Here is a 27,478-nt window from a genome sequence, read left to right as displayed (position 1 = left end):
AGCTAGTAGATGCCATACTTCATTGTCAAACAGGTCCATGATTTGTAATGAATATTGTGGTCAGGGGGAAACCCTTGAGTAGTTTCTAATAATTCTTAGACATTTGAACATGGAATAGAGTATAGGCTAAGACTGGTTTTAATTTTACTTCATATAAAGCAGAGAAGACTACTTACCAGATGTTGTCCTACTTCAAGTTACTCTAAAATCTTGGGGTAAATTACAGCTGAACTTCAAAGCAGTCTGTTACAATTACATCTCAGACTTTTTCAATGTATGATAATAATAATAAAAAGAAACAGGTACGTATTGATCACTATCAACAGCAATCTCTAGAACAATGTTGGAAGTTAAGGATTTTGAAATACTTTTCAAACTGTGGTTTACTAGAGAAATTCGATCAATTAGTTTATGGCATCTACCAAGTTCTACTATTGTTACTTTCCACATTTTCTTTCCTTTTTTTTTCCTTAAGACACCTAGTATATTATCTGTCTTCCCCAGGGCAGCCTTGGAAAAGATACCTTTGAATAAAATTGGTGTTTTATAAAAACGCTATGCTTAATTATGATTTTGGAGCAAGTGTGAATTGCATAGAAAGGAGAGCAAGGAAATGAATATTTACCGAGAATTTACTATGCATAAGATATCATGCTAGTATGTGGCACTGACAAATTTTATGTCTAAGGGTCCTTTTTTCAAAAGAATTATTTCTCTTTCAAATAAGATTTACATACATTTCTGATATGCAACCAATGGTAAAATTGCAAGAGCATTTTGCAAACACAAAGATGAAAACCTCTTTGGAAAGGAGCTATCTGCTTATTTTTTTTTTTACTTCTCTGTATGAGTGAAACTTATGTCCTGTGAATCCACTCAAAATTAATTAATGCACATCACTGCCCTCTTCTTTTCTTTCTCATCAGCGGGCAACCAGCAGCAGAAGTCCTGTGGGGTCATTATGTTTCATAGCAGGCAGAAGCAGTGTGGCTGTTTTTGCTGTTTCTGCTCTGCTCTGAGGCACGGCACTCCCAGCCATAGCAGTCAGCTTTCTCTCACCTCTCAGACAGTTGGGGCCTTTATAGGGCCTGTGGCAGTCACACTGGTAACTCAGCCACAAGTTGATGCAGCGTCCTCTGCTTTGACAAGGTTGGCTTTCACACCAATCCTTTCTCACACAGCCTGCCTTGACATTTAATGATGAGACAGACGAGATGTTCTCCAGGGTAATGTGATTCCAATCAATTTTAATATCTTGGAGACAGCCTACAAACGAAGGTGTGGATGGTATATTATAGAACTTAAGTAGAGCGACACCATCGCTGGTTGTCCCCACTGGTAAACCACCCAAAAAGGAGTTCTGAAAAGCACATATTGATTGATCACTTTCAAGTGGAGAAGGAGCTTTCGAGATGCATTTCTCCTTACAGGAGTCGTCGATTAAGGTAAGGGTCACAGCCTCTGCAAATATTACCTCCACAAAATGCCACTCTCCGTCGCTGGTGTTGTGGGAAATGTACAGAAGCACCTTTGGCTGACTGTTGACCTGAATTGATAAGTGAATGTAGCCACTTAGCAGCTCCAGCTTCACAAACACATCCCTGTTGCCTCGGAAAAGTAGAAGAGCCACTGGCTGAACAGTCTGAAACCTGAGGGCTATGTTACAAACTGAGCCCTTGGTTGTCGCTGAGCCAGTTTTGACCCACAGGAAACCATCACCCTCAAATGAAAGTGTGGTTGCGATTTCACACAGGGACCCGGTGTAGCCAGATGGACACAGGCAGCCGAATCCATGCTGGCCATCTTGGAAGTGAGGGATGCATATTCCATTATTTAGGCATTGCTGATGGGTACAGCCCAGGAGAATATCAGAACAGTCCCTTCCTCCATAAAAAGTTCTAGAAAGGTTATCAAATGGGCAATGGCAAGTATAATTCCCAGGCAAGTTCTCACAAGTACCACCATTTTGGCAAGGGTTTGAAGAACATTCATTGACGTCTTCTTCACAGTGGATTCCTGTTACATAATAAAAAAGGGTTAAAATTAGATATATTCGCATCAAAAATAGAAGTTTCACATAATTTGCATGTATAATCTTGCAGAAGTGCATGGATAGCTCAGATTTAGAACTGTAATGGAGTAAAATGTAAACACTTATTAAGGGAAAGTAAAATCAATTCTATATTCCACATGTGTCGTGAAGAAAAAAGATGCAGTCATGGCAGGCTTTGTATTCTTCCTCTAGGAATAGATAATTTGCTAAACACTGTGATTGATTCCAGCTATCATTGTCAGATATACATGCAGCACTGAATATCATACAAACCAAAAAGAGAAAAAAGATCGCTCTTGGCACTGATGTAAGATACAATTTATTTATTTCGGTACTTTTTTCTCAGACATTGTATATTCTGTCCTTGGCTGTAGATTTCATTCTATTCTACTTGGAAACAGTGATTTTGTCTTATATCTTGTTTATATTTCCCCATAATTCCTAAGAGTTTGCCAGAAATATAAATAGTCCAAACAGCTCTCACCATGAAGGGCTTCTAAGGTGAATGGAAGTCCCCGTTTCCTCCTTCCCTACAATGCTAGTGTAAATCATGATGTCTACACCATAACAAGCTCCTTTCCTGTTTATTATTTTAACTTCACTTTCTATTTTTGTTTTCTGATTCCAAGTCAAAAAAGCTATCTAATTAGGAAATTATTAGAATTCATTTTAAAAAAAGTAACACGAAGAAGTATAACACCTTTTAAAGGGGATGGCCGTTGCTTTTCCAGGGAGATTCAGATGAACAAAGAGTAACAATAAAAACTGACATATGCATAGGACTTTATGGTTTCCCCAACATCTTCATTCAAATTATTATATTTGTGCTCACTACAATTTTCTGAGGTTTTCAAAGCAGATATTTTTAGTTCTCTTTCACAGAATAAATTGAGGTGTAGAAAGAGCGAAGTGTAAATTCCAAAGCACTTTTACCATCAGACCCTAAATTAACTAGTTTTGTTTTTGAGATGGAGTCTCGCTCTGTTGCCTAGGCTGGAGTGCAGTAGTGCAATCTTGGCTCACTACAAGCTCTGCCTCCCAGGTTCACACCATTCTCCTGCCTCAGCCTCCCGAGCAGCTGGGACTACAGGTGCCTGCCACCACGCCTGGCTAATTTTTTTTTTTTTTTTTTTTTTTTTTTTGGTAGAGACGGAGTTTCACCACATTAGCCAGGATGGTCTCGATCTCCTGACCTCGTGATCCACTCGCCTCGGCCTCCCAAAGTGCTGGGATTACAGGTGCGAGCCACCACACCTGGCCTAAATTAGGTAAGTTTTAAAAATCCAACCTGGCCATGCTTGGTAGCTCATACCTGTAATCCTAGGAGGCCTAGTCGGGCGGATTGCTTGAGGCCAGGAGTTTCAGATCAGCCTGGCCAACACGGTGAAATCCTATCTTTACTAAAAATGCAAAAATTTGCCAAGCATGGTGGCACATGCCTGTAATCCCAGCTACTCTGAAGGCTGAGGCAGGACAATCTCGAACTCGGGAGGTGAAGATTGCAGTGAGCCAAGATCACGCCACTGCTCTCCAGCCTGGGCGACAAAGCAAGACTCTTGTCTCAAAAAAAAAGAAAAAAAATCCAATCGTACACACTGTTTTTTAATTAATAATTTAGTGTATTCTCATTTATTGTTTGTTATTAATATGCATGTCTTATTTTCCCATTTAACTCTATGCCCAAATGCGTGTTTTTAAAAATTTAATCCAAAGATTCCTATATTGATGATGTTGGATCAGAACCCCAGCTATACTGCTTGATCATGAGCAGGTTACACACACTTTCTGTATTTCAGCTTCCTCATCTATGAATGGGATTAATAATAGCATTTACATCACAAGGCTCTTTTAAAGATTAAACAAGATAAGACATGTAAATATTCATAACATTGTCTGGTATATAACAAGTTCTCAATAAGTGTTGGCCATTACTAAAAAGTAGTAAGAAAGAATTATCCTCTAATGACAAAATTCAAATAGTACCGTAGTCATTGAGATAAACTATTTAGAAAGTGTGGGCATGTGTAATGCCCTGTAAATTGCATAATTTTATATGAGGGATTTACTTGGACAGCATATTAGTCTAGAATCTCATCAAATTGTGCTTTCCTTGATGGAAGGAAAATGTCTGTTTTATTCACCGATGTATGTCTAAAACAGCATAGTACCTGGCTTGTATTAGCTATTTAGTAATTAATTTTGGAATGAATGAATTCATTATGACCTTCCTAAAGTGATTAAATATTTTTATAATGCATTCAATCTGATTCAAAACCAAAGTGCTTTCTTTGTGTAAACTTTTAGATAAATGTATGCAATGTTAATCTTTGCTGATCTACTGCCATTTATGATCTACATATCTAGGCACTTGATTGGACTCTATTGTACTTATATTTTACTGTACTAGGATTACTTTCATACAAGCTTAGTCAACTCAAAAATATTTCAAGCTCTGTGAAAACAGTGGACATGTTATAATCTTACTTAGAGCCACCCACAACACCGGTACAGTGCTGAGGGTATGAATTATTAAATGTTTGATGAATAGAAAGAATAGAACTGAATGGAACTAATCTATTTGTTATATAGTCATCCTGGGAAGCACAGAAAACTGACATAGGAATTACAGGTAAACTACAGTATATTCTAAAGGGGTGTTCCAATATAAGTTTAATATAACTGAATATGAAAAGTTGAAACTTTTGTACTAGAAGATATTTTACTTAAACTTGATTTTCAAAGCATTTTAAGAACAAAAAAAGTAATAACAAGTATTTGAGGGTAAAACTATTGAATAACTTATACAGCATAACAAAAGCAAAACATGATTTTTTCTCCCACCCTATCTTGAAACATATTTAACTGGGGAAGGGTTTCATTGCCTCTAGATAAAAATCTTCAGCAGACCCCAGGACTTTTCGGCTTACTATTTGATAGTAGTGTCACGATCTCTTAAAAAAAAAACACCCACAGCAATTAGAATGGCCAGTCACATATAATGATCAAAAGTCTCAATGCAATTTAGAATAAAATCGTCTTTGCTAGGCTAACTTCAGGCTATCTTGAAGGAGTATTCGGAAGCCTTCTTCCCTCTTTCTATTCTTCCATTGTCTCCACCCTCAGATTTATGTGTTCTGTCCCCTAGAAGACTGAAGTTGGTGTCAAAAAACGGGGGAAGGAGTACAGAAATTATTCACCTGACTGATACAATATGGTTCCATGGTTTCTGAGACTGGGAGGTGTTTAAAGTTGGTATTTGTTATAAGGGGCACTTATGAGTTCCTTGGAGCCCACTCTATTCCTCCAGCTGGGACTCACTCTAGAGTACTGTGAAGGCAGGCAGACATTGCCTCTCCTTTTACTGACGGCTCATATTTGCTCCTCCCTCAACCCCTTTGCTATTGGTTTATTGACGTTTACTCCTGCTTCCTTCTTTATCAACTCTTTTAGTAGGATTCTTTCACCTTCCAACAGAGGCCTATTGAGAAGAACTCTTCTTACACAAACTACCTACTAATGCTCCTACCACGGGTTCCCCATCTGAACCACAGGATTCACGTCCACTTAACCTGCAGTAGGAGGGGAGCGCATTTGCTTTCCAACACAGCACAGCAACAATTCTTTTTTTTTTTTTTTTTTTTTGAGACGGAGTCTCACGCTGTTGCCCAGGCTGGAGTGCAGTGGCGCGATCTCGGCTCACTGCAAGCTCCGCCTCCTGGGTTCACGCCATTCTCCTGCCTCAGCCTCCTGAGTAGCTAGGACTACAGGCGCCCGCCACCGCGCCCGGCTAATTTTTTGTATTTTTAGTAGAGACGGGGTTTCACTGTGGTCTCGATCTCCTGACCTTGTGATCCGCCCGCCTCGGCCTCCCAAAGTGCTGGGATTACAGGCTTGAGTCACTGCGCCCGGCCAGCAACAATTCTTTCTCTCTCTTTCCTGACGTCTTGGGTTAAGAGTCATCACACTTTTTCATCTTTAGATTCCTTAGGCAGGTGGAGAATCTAGTCTAAGTTGCCCGTTCCTTCCCTCCCACCAACTTTAGATGACACTGGAACACTCCTAGAAGCTATGGTCACTCTGGTTTAGAAAGTAGCATCTAGCCCTCAATTTGAGGGGCAAGGTTCAACTCACAATACAGCAGCAAGCCTCTCCAATGAAATCTCCTTGTAGATCCACTCCTTCAAATTGCCTCTGAAGAATTTTCACATACCCCTGACATAAATATAAACCTTTTGGCCAGGCGAAGTGGCTCACGCCTGTAATCCCAGAACTTTGGAGGCCGAGGCGGGTGGATCACGAGGTCAGGAGTTTGAGACCAGCCTGACCAATATGGTAAAACCCCATCTCTACTAAAAATACAAAACTTAGCCAGGCATGGTGGTGTGGGCCTGTAATCCCAGCTACTCAGGAGGCTGAGGCAGGAGAATTGCTTGAATCCGAGAGGTGGAGGTTGCAGTAAGCCGAGATTGTGCCACTGTACTCCAGCCTGGGCAACAGAGCAAGACTCTGTCTCAAAATAAATAAATAAATAAATAAATAAATAAATAAATAAATAAATAAAATAAAAAATAAAAAAAGTATAAACCGTTCAAAAACCTGAAATCTGTTATCTGTATTTACTTTAACATCCTGTGTTTTTATTTATTTCATAATTCACTTTGGTACCTGACAGCAACCATATCTTGATCCCTTAGTTGAAATTTCAATTGACCATTTTCTCAATTTATAGAATAGCTACTCTATGATGTACTCTCAGAGTACTCTCAGAATACAAACTAGAAGACGTAGACCTAGCCTGAATGTACTTACAATATAATGGAAGGACAAAATATATATTTATGGAAATGCATTGTACATAGTAGCTTCCCAGTAGATATCGATAATATATGAGAATCAAACTCAGGCAACATTAGAGTGTACTTAGGAAAGTTTCCGGGAAAGGACTTTGAATGACAGATAATGAAACACCTTTAGATATGAAATCTTCATATTAAGTCAAATCAATAAATATCGATTATATATCTATCATGTATAAAATATTGTGGATAACATGAAGTTTGAACTAGTCCCTGTCCTCAATGAATTTAATAAAGGAAAATTAAGACAAATTTGTGAAGATGAAGATAATACTGAAGAGATTTCACTAGACAGTATACAATAGATTCTAAGTTAATTGTATTGGCAGTAGCTGCTGCAGAGCCTCCAGAGAAAGGTATCTCTTCAGACCTGGCTGGGAAGGTCTTACAGAGATAGAATTTAACATAGGTTTTCAAATATAGATCGAGTTGATAAAGAGGGCCTTGTGGCCAGGCACGGTGGCTCACACCTGTAATCCCAGCACTTCGGGAGGGCGAGGTGGGCGGATCACAAGGTCAGGAGATGGAGACCATCCTGGCTAACACGGTGAAACCCCGTCTCTACTAAAAATACAAAAAAATTAGCCGGGCGAGGTGGCCGGCGCCTGTAGTCCCAGCTACTCGGGAGGCTGAGGCAGGAGAATGGCATAAACCCGGGAGGCAGAGCTTTCACTGAGCCCTGGGCGGCAGAGCGAGACTCCGTCTCAAAAGAAAAAAAAAAAAAAAGAGGTCCTTGTATGTGTAAATAAGTGAATAAACAAAACACTCATCGATGGGAAAGCTTAACATTTAGAGGTGACAATGAGTTTGGCAATCTGGTTGGCACGTAGGATTTACATAGGAAAATAAACACAAAAAGGTTCAATGTAGCCAGAGTGGAGAAGGTCTGGGAACTTATGAGGTTTTTAACTGTATTTTTTTATTTTCTGGCAGTGGGGAGTCATATGTAATTGTTGGACAGAAAACCAACATGGTTTCTCATAAAGATCACCTTCACAGGAATATGTAACACAGAGTAAAGTGGGAAGAAACTAAAGACAGGAAGACCAACTAGGCAGCTATTAAAACTATTTACCCATTAGCTTATTAGGGCTTGAAATAGGATGTTTATTTCTTTACAATTTACAGTACACTTTCATTTATCCTTTGTGGGCAAATAAGTGCAGATGGTCGTGCTTTCTATACCATTGCCTACTTTATTTTTTCTTATGATTGCTAAAATTTATGCATTTGATCTTTCATAAAATGTCAATAATTAGATTATGTGTTTCTTTTAAATATAAACAGAAAAGCAAGTTTTAAATTTTACCATAATTTTAAAAAGAACAAAAAAAGTAGAGAAACCCTGTATTAAGATCAATAGTCAGAAGAACAACAAACAGAATTAGGTATGAAAAGTAGAATGATAAACAGCAGTTTATGCTTTTACTTTACTTAAAATCAATTCTATTGACATGTCCAATGTAAAATAAAGTCCGACATATTTATTTGATGAACCCAGAAAACTAAAAGTGGGAAAAAAGATCAAAATGTCTTGTATTGGTTGTTGGAGTAGCTGGGCAAAGAACAAGATCTGCTGTCAATCAAGATAAAAGGATTAGGGGATATTTATGGGACCACTGGGGCCATTCAGTCTTCTTAATTGGGTATTTTAGTTGAATACAAATTGGTTATTTATGTCCAATTATTTATAGTATGGGATGGATTACTTGAAGCTTATTGTTATTTGCTTATATAAAGTCAATTCATTTAATTAATTAAAAACTGTCACCTTATTTTATTTTCCTAAAATTTTTTTAGTTCGGTATCTGATTCCATGATAATACTGTATTTCAAAAATAATCATGATAGCAAAAATGTCTACCACTCGGCATATCTCATATTTTCTTGAGAATAAATCATATTAATGGATAAAAAGAATGCAGACTTTATATTTAGAATTAATATCATTGTATATGAAGATGATTTTTGTCATAATTCTCACTTTGCTGAAGCCATGGTTAATGAAATATCTAATATGAAGTTATATAATTTACACTAGACATATATATACTAGACATATATAAATGACATATATATACTAGACATACATACACTAGACATATATAAAATACATACACAAATGAGGAAGTTTCATCTTGATCTGTTTTAACTGACTTAGGGTTTAAAAATTTTTAATAAATAGAAATCAAAGAAAAATTTTAATAAATAGAAATCAAAGTAGAAATTGTCTAAAACCAAAAACTCAATGCATAAATATATCCACTTTTCCTTTCTCAAAAGTTCGAATTTTCATTTGATAGTAATATCTGTTATAGCATTAAACATTAGTTGCTAAACATCTTAAAAACACTAAGCATGGTGCAAATTAGCATATATAAGAAAAGAGTTAGTTACCTATGAGCATCGCCATTAAAATGTGAAAACCATGTGTTCTGGCTCCAAACATCCTTCTGTTAAAAAAGAGATATCCATCCAAACACCTACTAGGTTGACAGAGTGAGTTTCTGATCATTTTGGACCATATCCAGAAGTGTGAGCTTGTTTTCCAATGTCACCTCTTCCTCAGGTAGAGTATGGGGACTTGGTTTTGACTCATTTCCCTCCAAGCTGGATCAGTGGGGCTTACAGTAAGACTCATTTGTGCTGCTTACCAGGCAGCCTTGTTATTCTTAGATCCCATCCCTGCTTAGCATATGGTGACTCGCCTTTTTAAGTCACACTAGTGAGTGTTGTGATCACAACACTGAACGCTGACATTATTATTATGAAGAAATGAGTTTTGGGGACTCTAACCACAGATAAGCATTTTGGACAACTTCTATTGTGGAAAATTAGGGCCTAATTTTATTTTGCTTTACAGCAATGAAAATGCTGTTTTTGTTTTCGTTTTCTTTTATTTGTTTTGCTTTTGAATAGTGGTTAAGAAATTAATGGCAACTTCAAACCTATTGAATATCTATGCAAGTGATAGAAAGGAAAGAAAAATTAAGAAAAAAGAACAAAGGCTTTTATTAATTGAGACTGTGGCAAGAGTTACTTGTGTGGTGCTATCAGACAAATTCCAGCCTCTATGAAAGACCAGTTATGCTCCACTCCTTTAAAATCCAATGGCATTTAATTTTGTACAAGAGAATGATTTGAATATGTGAGGTGTTTGAGATACACTGAGAGTACAAACAAAAAAAGTAATTCTTTTTTGTTTCTTTTTAACATTTTCTTAAAGGGGAACCTGAGGACCTATAGAGGTTTCACATAGGCAGTATAAGCTGAGAGGTCATGAAGGCCCCTAGAAGTACCATACTCCCTAAAATTCTCACCATAAGAGCAATTCCTTTAGGTTGAGACCTTGTCTCTTAGAAGCCTCAGTAAAGGTGAAAATGTTACCTGAGAGGGGCGGTAACTGTATCACAAAATAGTCATTAATGCCTTATCATGGGCAGTATATGCCACATTAAAAAAAAAAAAATGCCATATCACTGAGGTCAGATAAGTTGTAATGGAAACCAGTAACAAGGCGGAAAAATGTGTGATGCAAGAGACATTGCAATAGTACACGTCTTCATTCATTTATTATTCATTCATGTTTAAAACTTACTTATCAAGGCCTTAGTTTGACTGCCAGTATGTGAGTGCAGGAGATATGATGGTGAAGAAAAATAGATATAATCCTGATTCTTGAAGCATACAGTTTACTCAAGCTTACAGTAGTGGGGAAGGCTGAGCAGACAATAGCCTTGAGGACTGAAGGAAGAAATGTATCTATTGGGGGCTCGAGGGTAAGGGTGGGATGAGAAGGAGAGGTAACATATTCAGGGTTCTGATCAATGGATCTACTTGGAGAGGCATTTCTAATAGTCCTCAGGGAATCAGAATAATGAAGTAGAATAAACATGGACTAGGAGTCAGACTATGACACTGACTTTTATACTAATCGGAGCTTTGAAACCAGGCTATGAGAACTTGGGTAAATTAGCTAATTTATTTAAGCTGAAATTTCGTATGAAGTAGAAAGAATAAAGCCTATGAAATAATTATTTTTGTGTGAACCAAATGAGATAACTATAAATGCTTGGAGCATACTAGTCATTCAAAGGAGTTTCATCAACTTTTTTTTGTGGACAGTATAAGTGAACTTGGATAAATATTACTTGAATAAAAATATATAAGGCATACTTTTTAAATTTATAGGCAATATGAACCTGTTAAAAATAATGACCTCCCTTAGGCAGAAATGATGGTTACCTCTAGTAGTCGTTCTCCAACATGTCCCACCCCCATTCCTTACAGAGAGACAGGTGTCCCACCATATAGAATACACATGTCAAATATATTCTTTCACATACTCCTTTACAGCTGGATCATGGGCATGTGACCCAATCCTGGTCAATAGGACTTGAGGAGTGCTCTGCTAGGGGGAGGATGAAAAAGGCTTTCTTCTCCAATATAACAAAGACATGTACCGTTAGAGGGCTTGGAGGAGGGAGAAGATCAGGAAGAATAACTAATGGGTATAAGGCTTAATATCTGCGTGATGAGATAATCTGTACAACAGCCCCCATGACAGAAGGTTGCCTATGTAGAAAACCTGTACTTGTACCCTTGAACTTAAACTAAAAGTTAAAAAAAGGAAGAAAGAAAATGAGAACTTTAACACAATATATACTTATACACAAACTTAAATAATTTACATGAATACATGTAAATAAGTCTATATATCTAATATATCACAGTGATTTACAAAAGGAAGGGAGAAAAATGAATGGGGGATGGGGAAACAATAGAATAGGATTGGCTGGAACAGAATGGAATAGGTATAAAGCAGGCAAGCCAGGGATCTCATGTCAACTAAAGAAGACAGTTCTCTTAATCTGAAGTAAAGAGTTAACTCTTTTCACTTGAGGTGAAGAAACCACAAAACTGAATAGAAGAGATACAGCTTATTGGGTGAAGACCTATGAGTTTCAATTGATGATAATTTGCTGATAATTATTATTAACACTTTTATGATCCACAGCAGCCTATGGTTTACTTTATTCTTTATTACCTCAACTTATTTTTGAAATATGGATCCATGGTGATCTGACTTTCCAAATTTTATGTGGCATTGGGGCTGTCATGACAATTGATAGTATCTGGGGCAAAGGATATGAAAATCCCTTTCTAACTCCCAATTTGAACTCAAAATATTTTTTGTTTTAGGAGGCAGAGATAAAATATGGACACTCCAATAAAGAAAGCTAATATGATAGTGATTTTACTTGAAATCATGTCATTAGAGAAATTCTTGGGGAAAATTGGATGTTTAACCAGGAGAAAAGCAGATACCAGGGCCTATCAGAAGGGTCTTCATGTAGCTAAGATCCATCACATGGAATTTTATGTTTTATTTGTTTCTAACTGTGAAAACTACTACCAATGGTAAGAAGCCTTTGGATAGTTTATTTATGCTCACTGTGCAGAATCTTCTAGTAGTTGATGTTCATCAAGCATAGAACCAGCTCTCTTGGGAGACAGTATGTTTCCTGACATTGAAGCTGTGCAGATTTAGAGAGAATCATCATTCAGCATGGATATTATAATAGAAATTTAAGAAAAGGTATGTTATGTATTTCAATGGCCTCTAACAATTCTCCCAGTCCTAAGATTCTATCATAATTTCTAAGTAAAGAATATGTTACATGCATAATTTCTAAGTAGATAATTTTTAAGTGGAAAATATGCTGAATGTAAGAGTCGACGTTTTCATAATTTCATAATTTTGTCACAGTTTAAAAAATCTATAAAAAGGAAAGAGCAGTAACTTTTTTAGAAGGCTACTAATAAGGATTAAATGAGGCAATTGTTCATAGCATATGGTTCCAGGCCATAGGTGCTTATCAAATGTTTTGTCTTGCCATAATTCCCCAACTCCATTTTCATTTGCTTAAACACATAGTTAGATGTAATCATATCCACAATTTTTCTCTGTGTTGATTCCCATTAAATTTTACTTTTCTGGAGGTCAATCCCCGTATGTGACCTCAACTATGCAGAACATAATCAAGAACGAAGATATGTTCTAAAAGTTTCTATGTTTAAAACTAGAGATTGCAAAGTTTATTAACTATTTCCTCAGGCCTTAGTCCATCATTCATTATTATTTTAGATACAATTAAAGCAAGCTTGATTATCAAATATTTCAGCTTGCAGTGGAATAGAATCAGCAAAAGAAAAGGATAAGGGAGAACTTTGTGTACATTTTCAGCAGCAGGAAATGACAGCCGAGAACTAGACAATAAATGTGAGTAGACAGAACTAACACTTACTGAGTCTCAGATCTGTGCCAGTCACTGGGGTAAGTGCTTTATTTATGTGGCCATTTAATCATTCTAATAAATGATGAAGGATGTATTGCTACCTTCATATCATAGATGATGAAACCGAGCCAACTTGTGGTTGGTACTCACTCAGTCTGCCTGACTCCTGAGATAAGACATTTGTTCTCTACAACATGCTGCCTCCAAGGAAAATAATATGATGAGCTTATTTATTAATAAATAATATTAAAAAGTATAGTACCTTGAAGATATTGAAAATAGGAACAAAATCAAAATCTATAGAACATAGGATAATAAATAATAACATTGTCATCAATAAGACACAAAATTATATGCAACTTTTTTAGCTAGAAATGCAAGAAAATGTGTAACATATTTCTGAAATATTTAAATGTGAAATGATTAAAATAAAACTTTTTTCCCAAAAGAATTATAAAAATATGTTATGCCAAAAGCTCTTTTATATGGGCCATTCTCAACCTTAATGATATCAGAAAAAGTGGTGTTACTATATGGCTAACTTATTTTGTATATTAAGATTGTGTGTGTGTACAGCATAAAGCATGGAATTGTTTCTTCAGTATCCATTCTTTGCTCTACTTTATGATTACACTATTCTAAAGTTCTGATGCAAGAGACACATATACACACTCTCCAGACCTGATATTTGTTCAGAACCATATGGTAGCTCAGATAAAAAAAATGCTGAGCCCAGAGGAAGATTTGATTCAGTCTATTGTGTGGAAAGTATTCTGAGATCTTCAAACGAAAGACAAAATAGCTGCAAAAAGCCTTGCATTTCAGTTTCACATTTCACTTGATTTTGCACTTCAAAAGTCATACTTTGAAGCTCAGAGGATATAGGTAAGTGATTTTTAGTTACTTTACGGACTAACAAGGAGAAAGTACAGCATTGCACATGCTCGCTCTTGTTGACTTTACTTTGAAAAGTAATTTCAGAGAAACTCAACCCAGTTCAACCAGAACTATCCTAATTGGCTTTGATCAGTAAATCATCAGAAAGGGCTCTGCTCTTGCTTAGTCCTTTTTTCCCTTGTCTTGTCAAAAGTGAGTGATTAAACACTCAAGTTACAGTGAATTATAAAAACCTGTCTTGTGTTGAGTTCGATGTTGCTATTCAAAGAAATGTTGGCTTTCTCTCTGCCATGGTAAGAATTGGCTTTACATTCTTTAGTAGTGCTGTTTGTCATTTTTTACAAATTTATTAATATTTTAATTCTGTACAGCCATGAAAATATCAAAGATCAAGTATATTATTGACCTGGTAAGGCCTGACATTCATGGCCCTCCAAATCTGGCTTTTATTCATCTCCCAGCATTATTTTCCATTGCTTACTACATAAATGGTTGTATTAAGATATATTTTAGTAGAATAAAATTTAAAACACATTCAAAGCTTTCTCTCTCTCTCCAGTTTTTTTCAAAACGCCGACTTTCTTTCAGAGTTCTGCTCAACTGCTACTTTCTCTTCAGTTTTTTCAAAATCCCAACTTTCTTTCAGAGTTCTGCTCATTGCTACTTACCCATATTGAAATGCCTTCTACTTGTAACTCTCATTCATGCTTGTCCTTGAACATCTGAGCTTATCCGCATGGAACCCAGCATAGAGTACTATTCTTTTTTTAAAAATATTTGTGATTTATTTTCCTTAACTGTATTGTAAGTCTTACAAGTGTGAATACCTCTTTTTATGTTTACTTCCTAGTATACTGTATTATATAACACAGTACTGCTATAATGTATATATCTTGATGAAATGTGTGAAATGCTGTAATCAAAATGAGCATGTATTCAGTCTTTTCTCCTGCATAAAGAGCCTAATGTACTGGAAGACAACTTTAGTCTTTATTCAATGCAAAGGTAAATCTGGCATTTGCAGATATCTAATGTATCCATGATTGGACATGACGGGTCCGTAAATTATTTGAAAATATATGTAATATTTTGTGGTTTGTTGTTTTGCATTTTTCTGGGGGAAGAATTTATAGTATTGACTCTATAAAATATAATATCATAAGAATCCCTTAGTAGGAGTGGGTGTGGTTAAAATGCAAAATCTTAGGACACATCCCTAGAAATTCCGATTCTGTGAATCAGTATTGGACTCAGATAGCTGCATTTCTTATGAGTATACCAGTTAATTCTGTTAACACTCTTCCTCAGACCTGGTCTAAAATTTCAACAAATTTTCACAGGAATATTTGATCTGGAAAAGCCAAGAAGCTCTGATTGCAGGAAATAAAACACTTTCAGAGACACAAATTTTACTTACCCATGTAAATGTGTAAGTTCAAAGAAGCTGGCTTTGGACTGGCATTTAAACTGTCCCTAAACAATGGCAGTCACTTTTAGAAGAAATAACTTAGTTGATAGCGGTTTCTTGATAAAAGGCAGAAACTACTTCACCAAAATATTTCTTTAAAATTTCTATTTGGCCAAAACCCAAAATCTCTAACCTACTTGGATTATACCATATGCTGCCTATTAACTGAGTAGATTTCATTATGTCCTTCATAGAATAAAAAGAATATCTTAAATATGCAACAAGAAATTTCCCTCCACATTTTATCTTTGCTTTAACCATTTTTCGATTTCATTCTTTCTTAGTACAACCTTAAGATTAAAAAAATACCTGTGGCATATTGTAGTAAACATAGGCTGACTTAACTTCTTAATTACTAGGTTCACATATATTAATTGGCAAGCCTATTTAATAAATATAGAAGACAGAGGAGGTGTTTGGAGGTCAAATGTCCCAGCAATGGCTCCAGTTAAATATGTGATCCTACAAGAGCCATGTAGTTTCTCTGAGTTTTCACTTTGTCCATGGTGAAACAGGAGTAAGCACCTTTGCACCGCCTACCTCTAGTTGTTGTGAGAACTGGAAAAGGTAATAAATATGTAAATATTTTAGAAAATATAAAGTGCTCTATTTGGCAAAATACAAAGCACTATCCAACCATAGGGTAATATGCTTCTCTAAATGTCTGGAATTTGTCATTTGGTTAAAAAGAAGTAAAAATCCCTCTAATTTTAAAGTTAAATTAATAAAAGAAACACTTGAAAAGTTAAATTTATGTTAGAGATCCATCCATTTTGTAAATATAAATTCTAACAGCTATTTAATTAAAATATGCTGAATATTGAGCACATTATTAACAATAGCTACTGCTATTGGGTAGGTATGGTGTGCAGGTCACTCTGCTAAGTATTTTACTGTATTATTCATTTCTCACAACCTCACAGTGAGGTAATTAAGCTGAATAAATGGAAACTTTGACAGCTTATGAAACTTGCCGAAAGTCACAGAATTAGACAGTGGTAGTGCCAGAACTTAAATTTAGATCTGGCAGTGCCCAAATACAAATTAGTTACACTTATATCTATCACAAGTTTAGCTATATAGAAACAATATAAACAAGTTTGAAATGTGTAATCAACAATAATTGCTGTTTAGCAGGGGCCCATATCCATTCTATAGCATCTATTTAGTAGCTACTGTCAATATCCCATTAAAATGTGTATGAAGACAAGAAAAAGATGAGAGATAACATAATAGTAACAGATAAAATGAAAAGATAACTTACTGTCTGAATTGAAGAAAATGCATAACTATAAAACAAAAGGTGCTGAATTAAACAAAACCAATGTAAAACAAAGAAAGTAGCAACAGAAATGGCGACTAACCTCATCTGACAAGTTCCACTACTTTTAGGAAAGTACAGAGACATGGTTTTCATATCCCGCAATCTGCAATTAGGCTCAGAGCCCTGGGTCTGCACTAATGAAAGAGTCAGCTGATGGTCACTCAGTTGCTTTACAGAGCTAGTCTGAATACTATTTTCCTTGTCATTCTTATACCCTGTCTTCTCCATGCTTTAAGAAATGACAACTTGCAGAACAAAACAAGGCAAAAGCAACAGAGGACTATATTTTATTTATCTTACAAGTGACAGAGAAGATATCCACTTAGTTTGAAGTATTTGTAAAACAGGTAAGATCCCAGTACAGTTTAGTATTATTACAACAGGTGGTTACCAACTACCGGAACTTGAACAGGAATTTCTACTACGTATCTGAGGTGGAGCTTTGACTGTTCCTCAAGGTGGTCAGTGAACCTGGCTAATGATACCTCACACATTTATTTTCTTAGTAAACACTAGCTCTAGCTGTGCACTTGCTAAGGAGATGTGGGGAAGAGTGGGGCAGTGGGGAAGAGAGAGAGAGCGCAAGCTAATTCCTTTCAACATCAGACTGTAGTCATGTGTAAGTTAGGATGATTTGGCAGCAAGCAATAGAACACCTAAATGAAGCTTCCCTAAATATTAACATTTATTGACTCATATAAGGAGGAAGTCCAAGAAAAAAAAGTATCAGCAGGGTTATCTTGAAGACTCAAAAAGATCAAGAACTCAGGTATCTACCACTTCTTCACCTCACTGGTCAAAGTTTCAGCTTCACCTCAAGGACGTTTTTGAAGTTATAGGATGGCTGCAAGTGGCACTCTATCTACCTGCTTCCTCATTCACGTCAGCCTGACAGCTCTACCTAAAGAACAAATGAGAATTTCCCGAGAAGCCATCAGCAAACCTTTACTTATATTCATCTCTAAATGAAGCAATGGCAAGAAGTAGGAGGAAAGAGGATTATTCTTTGAAACTGAGAATGAAGTCAGCCTCCTCTAATGTACCTGGCTGCTAGGAAAAGGAGGTTATTAAAGAAACCGCTGTTCTTTTTTATTTTATTTATTTATTTATTTATTTATTTATTTATTTATTTTTTTTTTTGAGACGGAGTCTTGCTCTGTCGCCCAGGCTGGAGTGTAGTGGTGCGATCTTGGCTCACTGCAAGCTCCGCCTCCCGGGTTCACGCCATTCTCCTGCCTCAGCCTCCCGAGTAGCTGGGACTACAGGCGCCGCCACCATGCCCGGCTAATTTTTTGTATTTTTAGTAGAGACGGGGTTTCACCGTGTTAGCCAGGATGGACCTCGATCTCCTGACCTCGTGATCCGCCCGCCTCGGCCTCCCAAAGTGCTGGGATTACAGGCGTGAGCCACCGCGCCCGGCCAGAAACCGCTGTTCTTTTATGAAGAGGTAAAGCAAGAGGGAATGCATGAGGATTGGACAGACACAAGTTGTGTGTTTGAGTATATATACATATACACGCGTACATTATGCATTCCTAGTGCTTCACAAAAGAAAGGGAACATAATGCTAAAGAGCTAAAGGAAGAAAGCCCAAAATTTGGTTTATAACAAAACATCAAGAACATTTTAGAAGACTACATTATTTTCATGATAATATGTGTGAAAATTGATTTCTATGGAAATAAAGCAAAAATACACAAAAATGAAAACAATAACTGAAAAGATAACAGGATGGGATTAAGGACTACAGACTGAGAAGAAAAGGATGCTGTGCAAAATAATAAGAATAAACTAAAACTAGCATTGCAATAGTGCTATTAAAATCTGCATTGGGGCAGAAAAGTGGAAAACTGGTACTGCAGATAATCAAAGCAGTATGATCTGGTAATTAGTTATACAGATACGTTTAGTTGGTGAGAACTCATTAAACTAAATACTGTGGTTTATGTAATTTTTTGTTTATTGTACTTCAATAAAAATTTTAAAACTACATCTGTGATAAGAGAACAAAACTGGGAAACTATCCCAGAGATAAAGGGACTGGAGAACAGAAATTAGACCTCAAAATTTCACATGTAACTGAGAGAGAAATCAAAATACCTTGAAGGAGATGAACAATAAAAGACAGCTGACTTATTTTTCTTGTTGAATAAGACAGAAGACAGCATATAAAAATGGATGACTCTTTTAGTCAACATGAATTTTAAAAGACATACATCTAAATAATGATGAAATAATTAACTGTGATTGGATAAAGAAAATGTGGTACATATACACCACAGAATACTATGCAGCCATAAAAAAGAACAAGGTAATGTCTTTTGTGAGAACATAGATGGAGCAGGAGGCCATTATCCTTAGCAAACTAATGCAGGAACAGAAAACCAAATACTGCATGTTCTCACTTACAAGTGAGAGCTAAATGATGAGAACCCATGAACACAAAGAAGGGAACAACAGACACTGAGGACTCCTTGGGGGTGGAGGGTAAGGTGAGAGGAGCAGAAAAAGTAACTAAATAACTATTGAGTACTAGGCTTAGTATCTGCATGACAAAATAATCTGTGCGACAAACTCCTGTGATACGAGTTTAACTATACAACAAACCTGCACATGTACTCCTAATCCTAAAATAAAAGTTAAAAAGAAAACAAAACAAAAAGAAGAAAAACAATAATAAAAATTAACTGTGAATACAAGGAAAACATAAAAATATTAATTTATATTAAAATATTTTAAAATACATAAAAATAAACAAATTTAAAAGATACAAATAAATGCCAAAAGAATATCAAAATCATAGAATTAACAGTTAAAAATTTTTGAATATAAAAGACTAAGACCTTGAAATTCTGTGCACAGAGAAACTGTCATTCAAATTTGTAGAAAACAGACATAGTACTTATGATAAGGGCATAGCCTAAAAATGCTTAAAGATAAGCTTCATGTGACTAAGGGAAAAATTATAATATCATTGGGAAGACTATTAGTTAAATAGCATAAAATAATACATTATCAAATATTAGTGGGCAGATTACTAAAGAACTGGCCATAAACATTAAAACCAGTTCAATGTGAAGGTATGGCTAAATCATTTTGAAAAAGAAGACACAAAATATGACAAATTGTTCAAGTTTATTCTCCAAAAATAAATTTTCAAAATGTAAAAATAATAATTGGATAATAATAATTTGTTCCCAAGCTCATGATTCTGTTAGCAAAGACCATGCTATCATGGAAAAAAATGAAATTTTATTTAAAACATGCTAAATTATTTGTCTTACATAGTGGGCAATCAAAACAATATGATTTCACTTTGACCTTGATAATTAGAGGAGAATAGATTAAAATATTTTAAAAATGTTTTTAAGTTTAAAAGTAGCCTAATGAAAACAAAATATGGAAATTCCAAAACACTGGGGGAGACCAACATCAACAAAATAATATACAAAAAATACAAAAATTATTTTTAAAACACCAATTAAAAAAATCCCATACTCCACGATAACAGAAAATGAGAAGATAGGAGCAAGGCACTGCATATGGTATAACAATAGCTATATATATATATATGCTTAAACCCACCAGTAAAAGGCAAGGACTCAAAAACTGTGTTACAAAGAGAAAGCTTAAAGATATTGTGAGGTAGCAATTTATTAGGATACAAAGTTATGTATAATATAATTTCCATTTCTCTGTGTATGTATGTGTTGGGGAAGGGAAGGATAGAGAAAAACAGAGAGGAAAAGAAGGGAAAGAAGGCAGAATAAATATACTGAAGTATTTTTAGGTGTGAGATTAGAATTTTTAACTTCATTTCTTTTCTATGTTTTCCAAATTTTCTACAATAAATATGTTTTACTTCAATTTAGAAAAAGGTAACAGACAAATTTCAAAACAGAAATACAAAAGCTTTTAAGTCTCTAAGAGTCAAAGTAAAAGGAAACTTAAATCAGGACTGGATAGTATCCGAGTGAGAAACCTTGTACATCAAAGTGAGGAGAGGAGTTTCTGTTTATTTTGTTTGCACATTTTATAATTTATTCTGGAAGGAAGAAGCAGGATAGATTTTGTAAGAGTTTCAGAGATTCAAAAGAGATTTAGTTAGGAGTTTAGTATAGTTTCTGTTTTTAAAATGTGTTTTTGTGTATTCCATCATCATCATCATCATCATCAAAAAAAAAAAAAGCTTTTTTACTTCTGGTTCTGCTACTCGAGAGGCCGAGGTGGGAGTATTTCTAGAGCCCAGGATGTCGAAGCTGCAGGCTGCAGTGAGCCAAGATTGTGCCACCCAGTCTAGCTATCTAAAAAAAAAAAAAAAAGCTCTTATAGTCAAAATCTCTGACCCTACTTTAATGGCACAATGCTGTGAAGGATGCACCACCATCTAGTGGTTACTCCAGTTAATTGCAGAACAATTGATTCACTGATGAGTTCATTTATCCATTGGATATAAATAGTTGTTTGAGTACTTGCCATGTAAAATATTAGGCATCTATTGATTCTTTTGGTTTTATTAACTTGGTCCTGACATGTAGTAGGCAGAGTTCTATATGACTCTATAGCTCCCAATGATCCCCACATTCACGCATTCACATCCTTGGGTAAGCCCCTCCCCTTGAGTCTGGACTGGAACTAGCAACTTGCTTCCAATCAATAGAATATGGCAAAGGTCGTGAGATGTCACTTCAGTGATTATGTAACAAAAGATATTGACTTCCACTTTGCCAGAAGACTCTGTTTCATAATGACTTTGGTCAAAGTGCCATTGTTAGAGAAGACTCAGTGCCGCCCAGAAACTGAGATCCTCAGTCTAACCACCCTGAAGGAATTTGAACCTGCCAAAAACTAACACACAAGAACTGTGAAGTGGATTACTTCCCTGTTGAGCCATCAGAGGAGACCCCAGCCCTGGTGAACACTTTGATTGTAGCCATGTGAGAGACTCTGGAGCAGAGAATACAGCTAAGCCATTTTCCACTGAAACTGTGAGATAATAAATGGGCAATATTTTAAGTTGCAGAGTTTGGGGAAAATTTTTTATGTAGCAGTAGTTTACTAACACATGACAAAAACTTGATGAGGAAAGTAGCATTATAATCTCCATTTTATAGAAACCTAAACTCAAAGAGATTGAACGATTTAACCAAGCACACAGACTGGCTAGAAGAGTCAAAATTCAAACTTGTATCGATTTGATTTCTTACACCATGTTCTTTCCAACAGTGTAAGACTGCAACCCTGTTTGACTATTTCCTGTAAGCCAGGCACTGTAAAAAGCACTGACATTCCATAGATGAAAGACATAGATGAAAGAGCTAACAATCTTTTGTGGGAAAATGACAACTAAACTAATCAACAGTTGCATTAAAGTATCCTAAAGGCTACATTCATTAGAGTGTTATAAATGTGACATTAAAATGACCAAAAGATGTGCATCTAACAGCCTGGAGTTAGGGAATAAAGGTAGACTTGAGGGCATGGGGCTAATCAAGGAAGATTTCCTCATGCCAAGTAGATGGCATGTGAATCATATCATGGAGGATGAATTGGAAATAACAAATGAAGAAGGTGAGCACTGCAAGTGGAGAGAATAGCATGGAGAAATACATGGAGACTTGAATGCTTCTTTACTTCCAAAAGAAATAGACAATTATTACACATATATAGAGTCACATCTAAAGTATCTATATCTGCATATTACACACACACACACACACACACACACACACACACACACACACACACACACATCATTTCCTGACAGCAGCTCCTGTCAACATGTTATCGCTATTGTCCTTGGAATTTTACCCCTTCCAGAATGTCATATAAATGGAAAAATGGGAAAAAATATATATATCCTTATTATTTTTCAAGTTGAAATAATCACTTTATCCCCAAACCTCTTCCTTTTCTTACATTCGCTGACTTGCTGAAAGACTCCACTATTATTCAGATTGTATAAATTGACCATAAATTTGACCATTCATCTAACAATTCTATTTTCCTGCCCTAGCTGTGTTCAGTGTATTGCCAAGCCATACTGATTCTTTCTTTTACATCTCTTTACTCTATCCCTATCTTCCAAAGCCTTACTATTTGGATATCCATCACTTCTCCATATCATCTCCCAACCTACCTGCCTTCCTTCAGTTTTGCCTTGTTTCAAGTTTATCTTCCAATTGATAGAAAGGTAAATACCCTAAAATACAAAAGTGATGCCCTTGTTTACAATGCTCAACTTTACCTTTAAAACAAATGAGTCATAGATAAATAGAAAATGAGAAAGGTAGGCTAAATATGGGAATCTAAGAAGCACCAATATTTAGGGGGTTGAGGAGCCTTTTCATCATGCTAAGAATGCATGATTAGGAGAGAGCAGCATTGTGGAAGACAAGGGGAAAATATTTCAAAGGAGAAGTTATTGATTATGCTAAAAGTTGTAAGAAGTCATAAAAAGAACTGAAGATGAATTTTGCAATCAGAATGTTTTTGCTGACCTTAACAAAAATGAGTTTTGTGTAGTGGTGGAGATAGAAACTGGATTACAGTAGGGTGAAGAGTGAGAAAGTGGGATTAGGATAGACATCTCAGAGGCAATAGTGTCTTCTGGCAAAGTGGAAGTCAAGATCTTTTGTTACACTTCCACTTCTTTAAAGTTGTGTTTATTGATACGCAATTCAAATATCATGTAATTCATCATGTTAGGTGCACAAAGGTATACCCTGTGCAACTACCACCACCACAATTGAGATATAGAACACTTCCTTCCCCTCCAAAACAGTTCTCATGCTCTTTGTTGTCAATACCATGCCCTAATTCCAGCTTCTGGCAACACCCCATCTCTTCACTGTCCCTAGAATTTTATCCTGCCATATGAATGGAGTCATCTGATATGTAGCCTTTTGAAGCTTGCTACTTTCACTTAGAAAAATGATTTTGAGATTATTCTTTGTTGTTGCATGTGTTAATGGTTTGGGTCTTTTTATGCTGAGTAGCATTCAATTGCAAGAAGGTAAGACTGTTTATCCATTCACCAACTGATGAAGATCTGGATTCTTATCAGGTTTTTGAAATTATGAGTAAAGAAGCAATAATCATTTGTGTACAGGCTTTTGGGTAGAAGTATGTTTTCATTCTCATGGCTAATATGTAGGAATTGGGAGTGAGATTGCTCAGTGTTACAGTAAGTGTATTTTTAGTTTTATAAGGAAAAAAAATGCCAAACTATTTTCCATTTTACATCCCTGCCACCAAAGCATGAGAGTTATTCCACATCCTCTTCAGCATTTGGTATGTCAATTATTATATATAACCAACTCCCTCTCCTTCCCCCTCTCTCTCAACACATACACAAATACATGTATATAAAATAGTTAATAGTTGCATAGTGGTATCTCATGTGGTTTCAATGGACATGGTATTGATATTGAGTATCTTTTCATGTGTTTATTTGCTATCTTATGTGATGAAGTATTTATTTAAATCTTTTGTATTTTTTAAACTGACTTGTTTGTTTTCATTATTGAGTTTTGAGAGCTCTTTAAATATTCTGAATATCAATACGTAAGAAAAAACATGTTTTGCAATATTTTCACATTCTATGGTTTTTCTTCTTATTTTTTTGAGTGTCTTTCAAAGAGCTGAAACTTTTAATTTTGATGAACTGCAATTTATCAGATTCCCTTATATCATTTGTGCTTTTTTAGGTATAATTTTAAAAATTTTTGCTGAGACCAAGATCCCAGAGATTTCCTGTTTTCTTTGAAGTTTTGTATTAAATCTAAGTTTTAATATAGTTAGTTTTTGCATATGATTGTATAAAATTTGGGTTGAAGTTCATTTCCCTGCAATATGGCTGCATGCAATGTGCTAGCTTTGTTTGTTGAGAGGACTTCCTTTTCTCCAGTGATTTGCTTTATACCTTTGTTTAAAATGAATTGATTGTATGTGTGTGAGCCTATTTCTGCATTCTTTATTGTGTTTATCTATTTCTATCCTTTGCCAATTCTACATTATCTTGATTACTGTGCTTCTATAGTAGATCTTGAAGTCAGATAGTGTGAATCCTTCAACTTTGTTCTCTTTTCCAAATTGGTTTTTATTGTTTTATTTCCTTTGGCTTTCCATACACATTTTAGAATCAGGTTATCAATTTCTACAAAAAAAAAATGCTACTCATATTTTCATTTGGATTAAATTGAATGCAGAGATTAAATTTGGAAAAATTAACATTTTAGCAATGCTGAGTATTTCAATCAGTGAACATGACATGTAGCTCATTTATTTGGGCTTATGTAATTTCTTTTATCAGTGTTTTGTAGTTTTTGGCAATCTAATCTTGCTACTATTGTTAAATTTATACCTAGTTATTTCTTTTAAAAAAATTAATCATACTTAAAACAATTTCAGTTTCAAATTGTTCAATGCTAGTGTATAAAAACAACTAATTTCTGTATATTTACTTTGTATCCTGTGACCATGTTAAAGTTATTTATTCTAGTCTCTTTTTGGCAAATTCTTTGAAATTTTTTGTATAAACAATCATGTCATCTGTTAATAGAGGGAGTTTTAATTACTTTTTTCCAATATATGTAACTGTTATTTCTTTTTCTTACCATGTTGCACTGACTAGGATCACCAATACAATGTAGAATAGAAGTGGTAAGAATGAACACCTTAGTGTTAATCTTGATCTCAGGGGAAAAGCATTCAGTCTTTCACCATTACTATGTTAGCTCTAGGTTTTTTGAAAATGGTCATTTTCAGGCTGAGGAAGTTTCCTTTAATTCCATTTGCTGAGTGTTTTTATCATATGAATGTTGAATTTTGTTAAATGCTTTTTTTTCCTATATCTATGGAGATGATCACATAGATTTCCTTCTTTATCATGGTGAATTACATTAATTGAATTTTAAATGCTGAATGAATCTTGCATTCCCAGGTTAATCTCATTTAGTCTTAATATATTATCTGTTGCATATATTACTGAGTTGGGATTATTTATATTTTTTGTTGTTTTGTGTCTGTGTTCATGAGGGATATTGGTTTGTAGTTCTTTTCTTGAAGGAATTATCTGGTTTTGGTAACAGGGTAATAAAAGTCTCATACCCTGAGACTCTCATGCCCTGAAATATCTCCTTCTCTTCTAATTTCTGAATTTGTGTAAAACTGACATTTATTTTTCCTTAAGTAGTTTACATAAATCACCTACAAAGCAATCCAGTCTGGGGTTTTCCTTGACAGGTTTTAGCTATAAATTTAATTTCTTTAATTAATATTTAGTTTATATATTTCCGCTAGAGGAGCTTTTGTCATTTATGCTTTTAAAGAAATTTGTTCATTTTTACCAAGTTGCTCTCAATATACTTTTATATTTCCAATGTCTGTATAACTTCTAGTTATTTCTCCTTTTATTGTTGATATTGACAATTTTTGTCTTCTCTTTTCCTTGGTCAAACTGGTTTGTCATTGATCAATTTTATCTTTCTTTTCAAAAACCATCTTTTTGGTTTATCTTTTTTTCTATTGATTTTCTGATTTTAAATTTATTGATTTCTGTGTAATTATTTATAATCTTTATGATGGCTTTCCTTCTGCATGCTTTGGCTTTAATTTTTGCTCTTCTTTTTCTGGTATCTTATATAAGAAACTGAGATTATTGATTTTGTGATCTTTTTATTTTTCTCATATAAGCACTTAATGCTAAAAATTAGAGATGCACACTTTTTCTGTAAAGGGCCTGATAGTAAATACTTTAGGCTTTGTGATTTGTATGTATGAATCAGGGAGGACAGAGAAAGGGAGTAGCTAGGAGAGCTGAACACTGAATGAAGTTTTGTTTTTACTGTTGTTGCTCTATAGCATGGGAAACAAGAAAAAAAGGGAGAAAAGGGAGACTGTAGGAGATTAAACCATAGCTATTTTCTAAGCCCTTGTGTGAATGAAAGGGGGAAGCTAGTTTCTCAAACGCTGGTCCATGGACTGGCACCTAACAGATGACTTTTTCTTTCCTCCTTTGAAAGTCTCCCCTGATTACCCTAGTATAAAGTAAGCATTCCCTCTTTTCACTTCCTATAACTCTTCTCTTGTAGCATATCATGTACTGCCTTCACCTATGATTATCATTTTGTTTACATGAGCTCTTTCTTTAGCCAGGCATGGTGGCACGTGCCTGTAGTCCCAGCTACTCAGGAGGCTGAGTCAGGAGAATCTCTTGAAACTGAGAGGCAGAGGTTACAGTGACCCAAGATGGTGCCAGTTGACTCCAGCTGGGCAACAGAGTAAGACTCTGTCTCAAAATAAAAAGGATCACTGTGTGTCTGAGCCCAGACACACAGTGTCTTTTTCTTTTTCTTCTTTTCTTTCTTTTTTTTTGACAGAGTCTCGCTCTGTTGCCTAGGCTGGAGTGCAGTGGCATGATCTCAGATCATTGCACCCTCCACCTCCCGGGTTCAAGCAGTTCTCCTGCATCAGCTTCCTGAGTAGCTGGGACTACAGACGTATGCCACCACACCCGGTTAATTTTTGCATGTTTAGTAGAGAAGGGGTTTTACCATGTTGAACAGGATAGTCTCGATC

The 27,478-nt window shown here is 35.5% G+C and overlaps 1 protein-coding gene across 11 annotated transcripts in view; it reads right to left on the bottom strand.

Annotated features, from left to right (window-relative positions):
- The window catches only part of CRB1 (crumbs cell polarity complex component 1), a 500,591-nt gene that overhangs the window by 295,403 nt on the left and 177,710 nt on the right, over positions 1–27,478 (bottom strand). For 10 of the 11 annotated variants that reach the window (XM_065539172.2, XM_074031678.1, XM_045362302.2 and 7 more), the window contains one exon: positions 1,060–2,016. In XM_065539172.2, coding sequence (XP_065395244.1) covers positions 1,060–2,016 — 957 coding nt within the window. Of the gene's footprint in view, positions 1–1,059; positions 2,017–9,306; positions 9,527–27,478 lie in introns of those variants that run through there. The other variant, XM_074031684.1, reaches the window with a different exon arrangement.

This window comes from Macaca fascicularis, chromosome 1 (assembly GCF_037993035.2).
Source record: "Macaca fascicularis isolate 582-1 chromosome 1, T2T-MFA8v1.1".
Lineage (NCBI taxonomy): Eukaryota > Metazoa > Chordata > Mammalia > Primates > Cercopithecidae > Macaca > Macaca fascicularis.
Note: the sequence above shows the minus strand (reverse complement) of the source record. Positions and strands in the feature narration are given on the sequence as shown.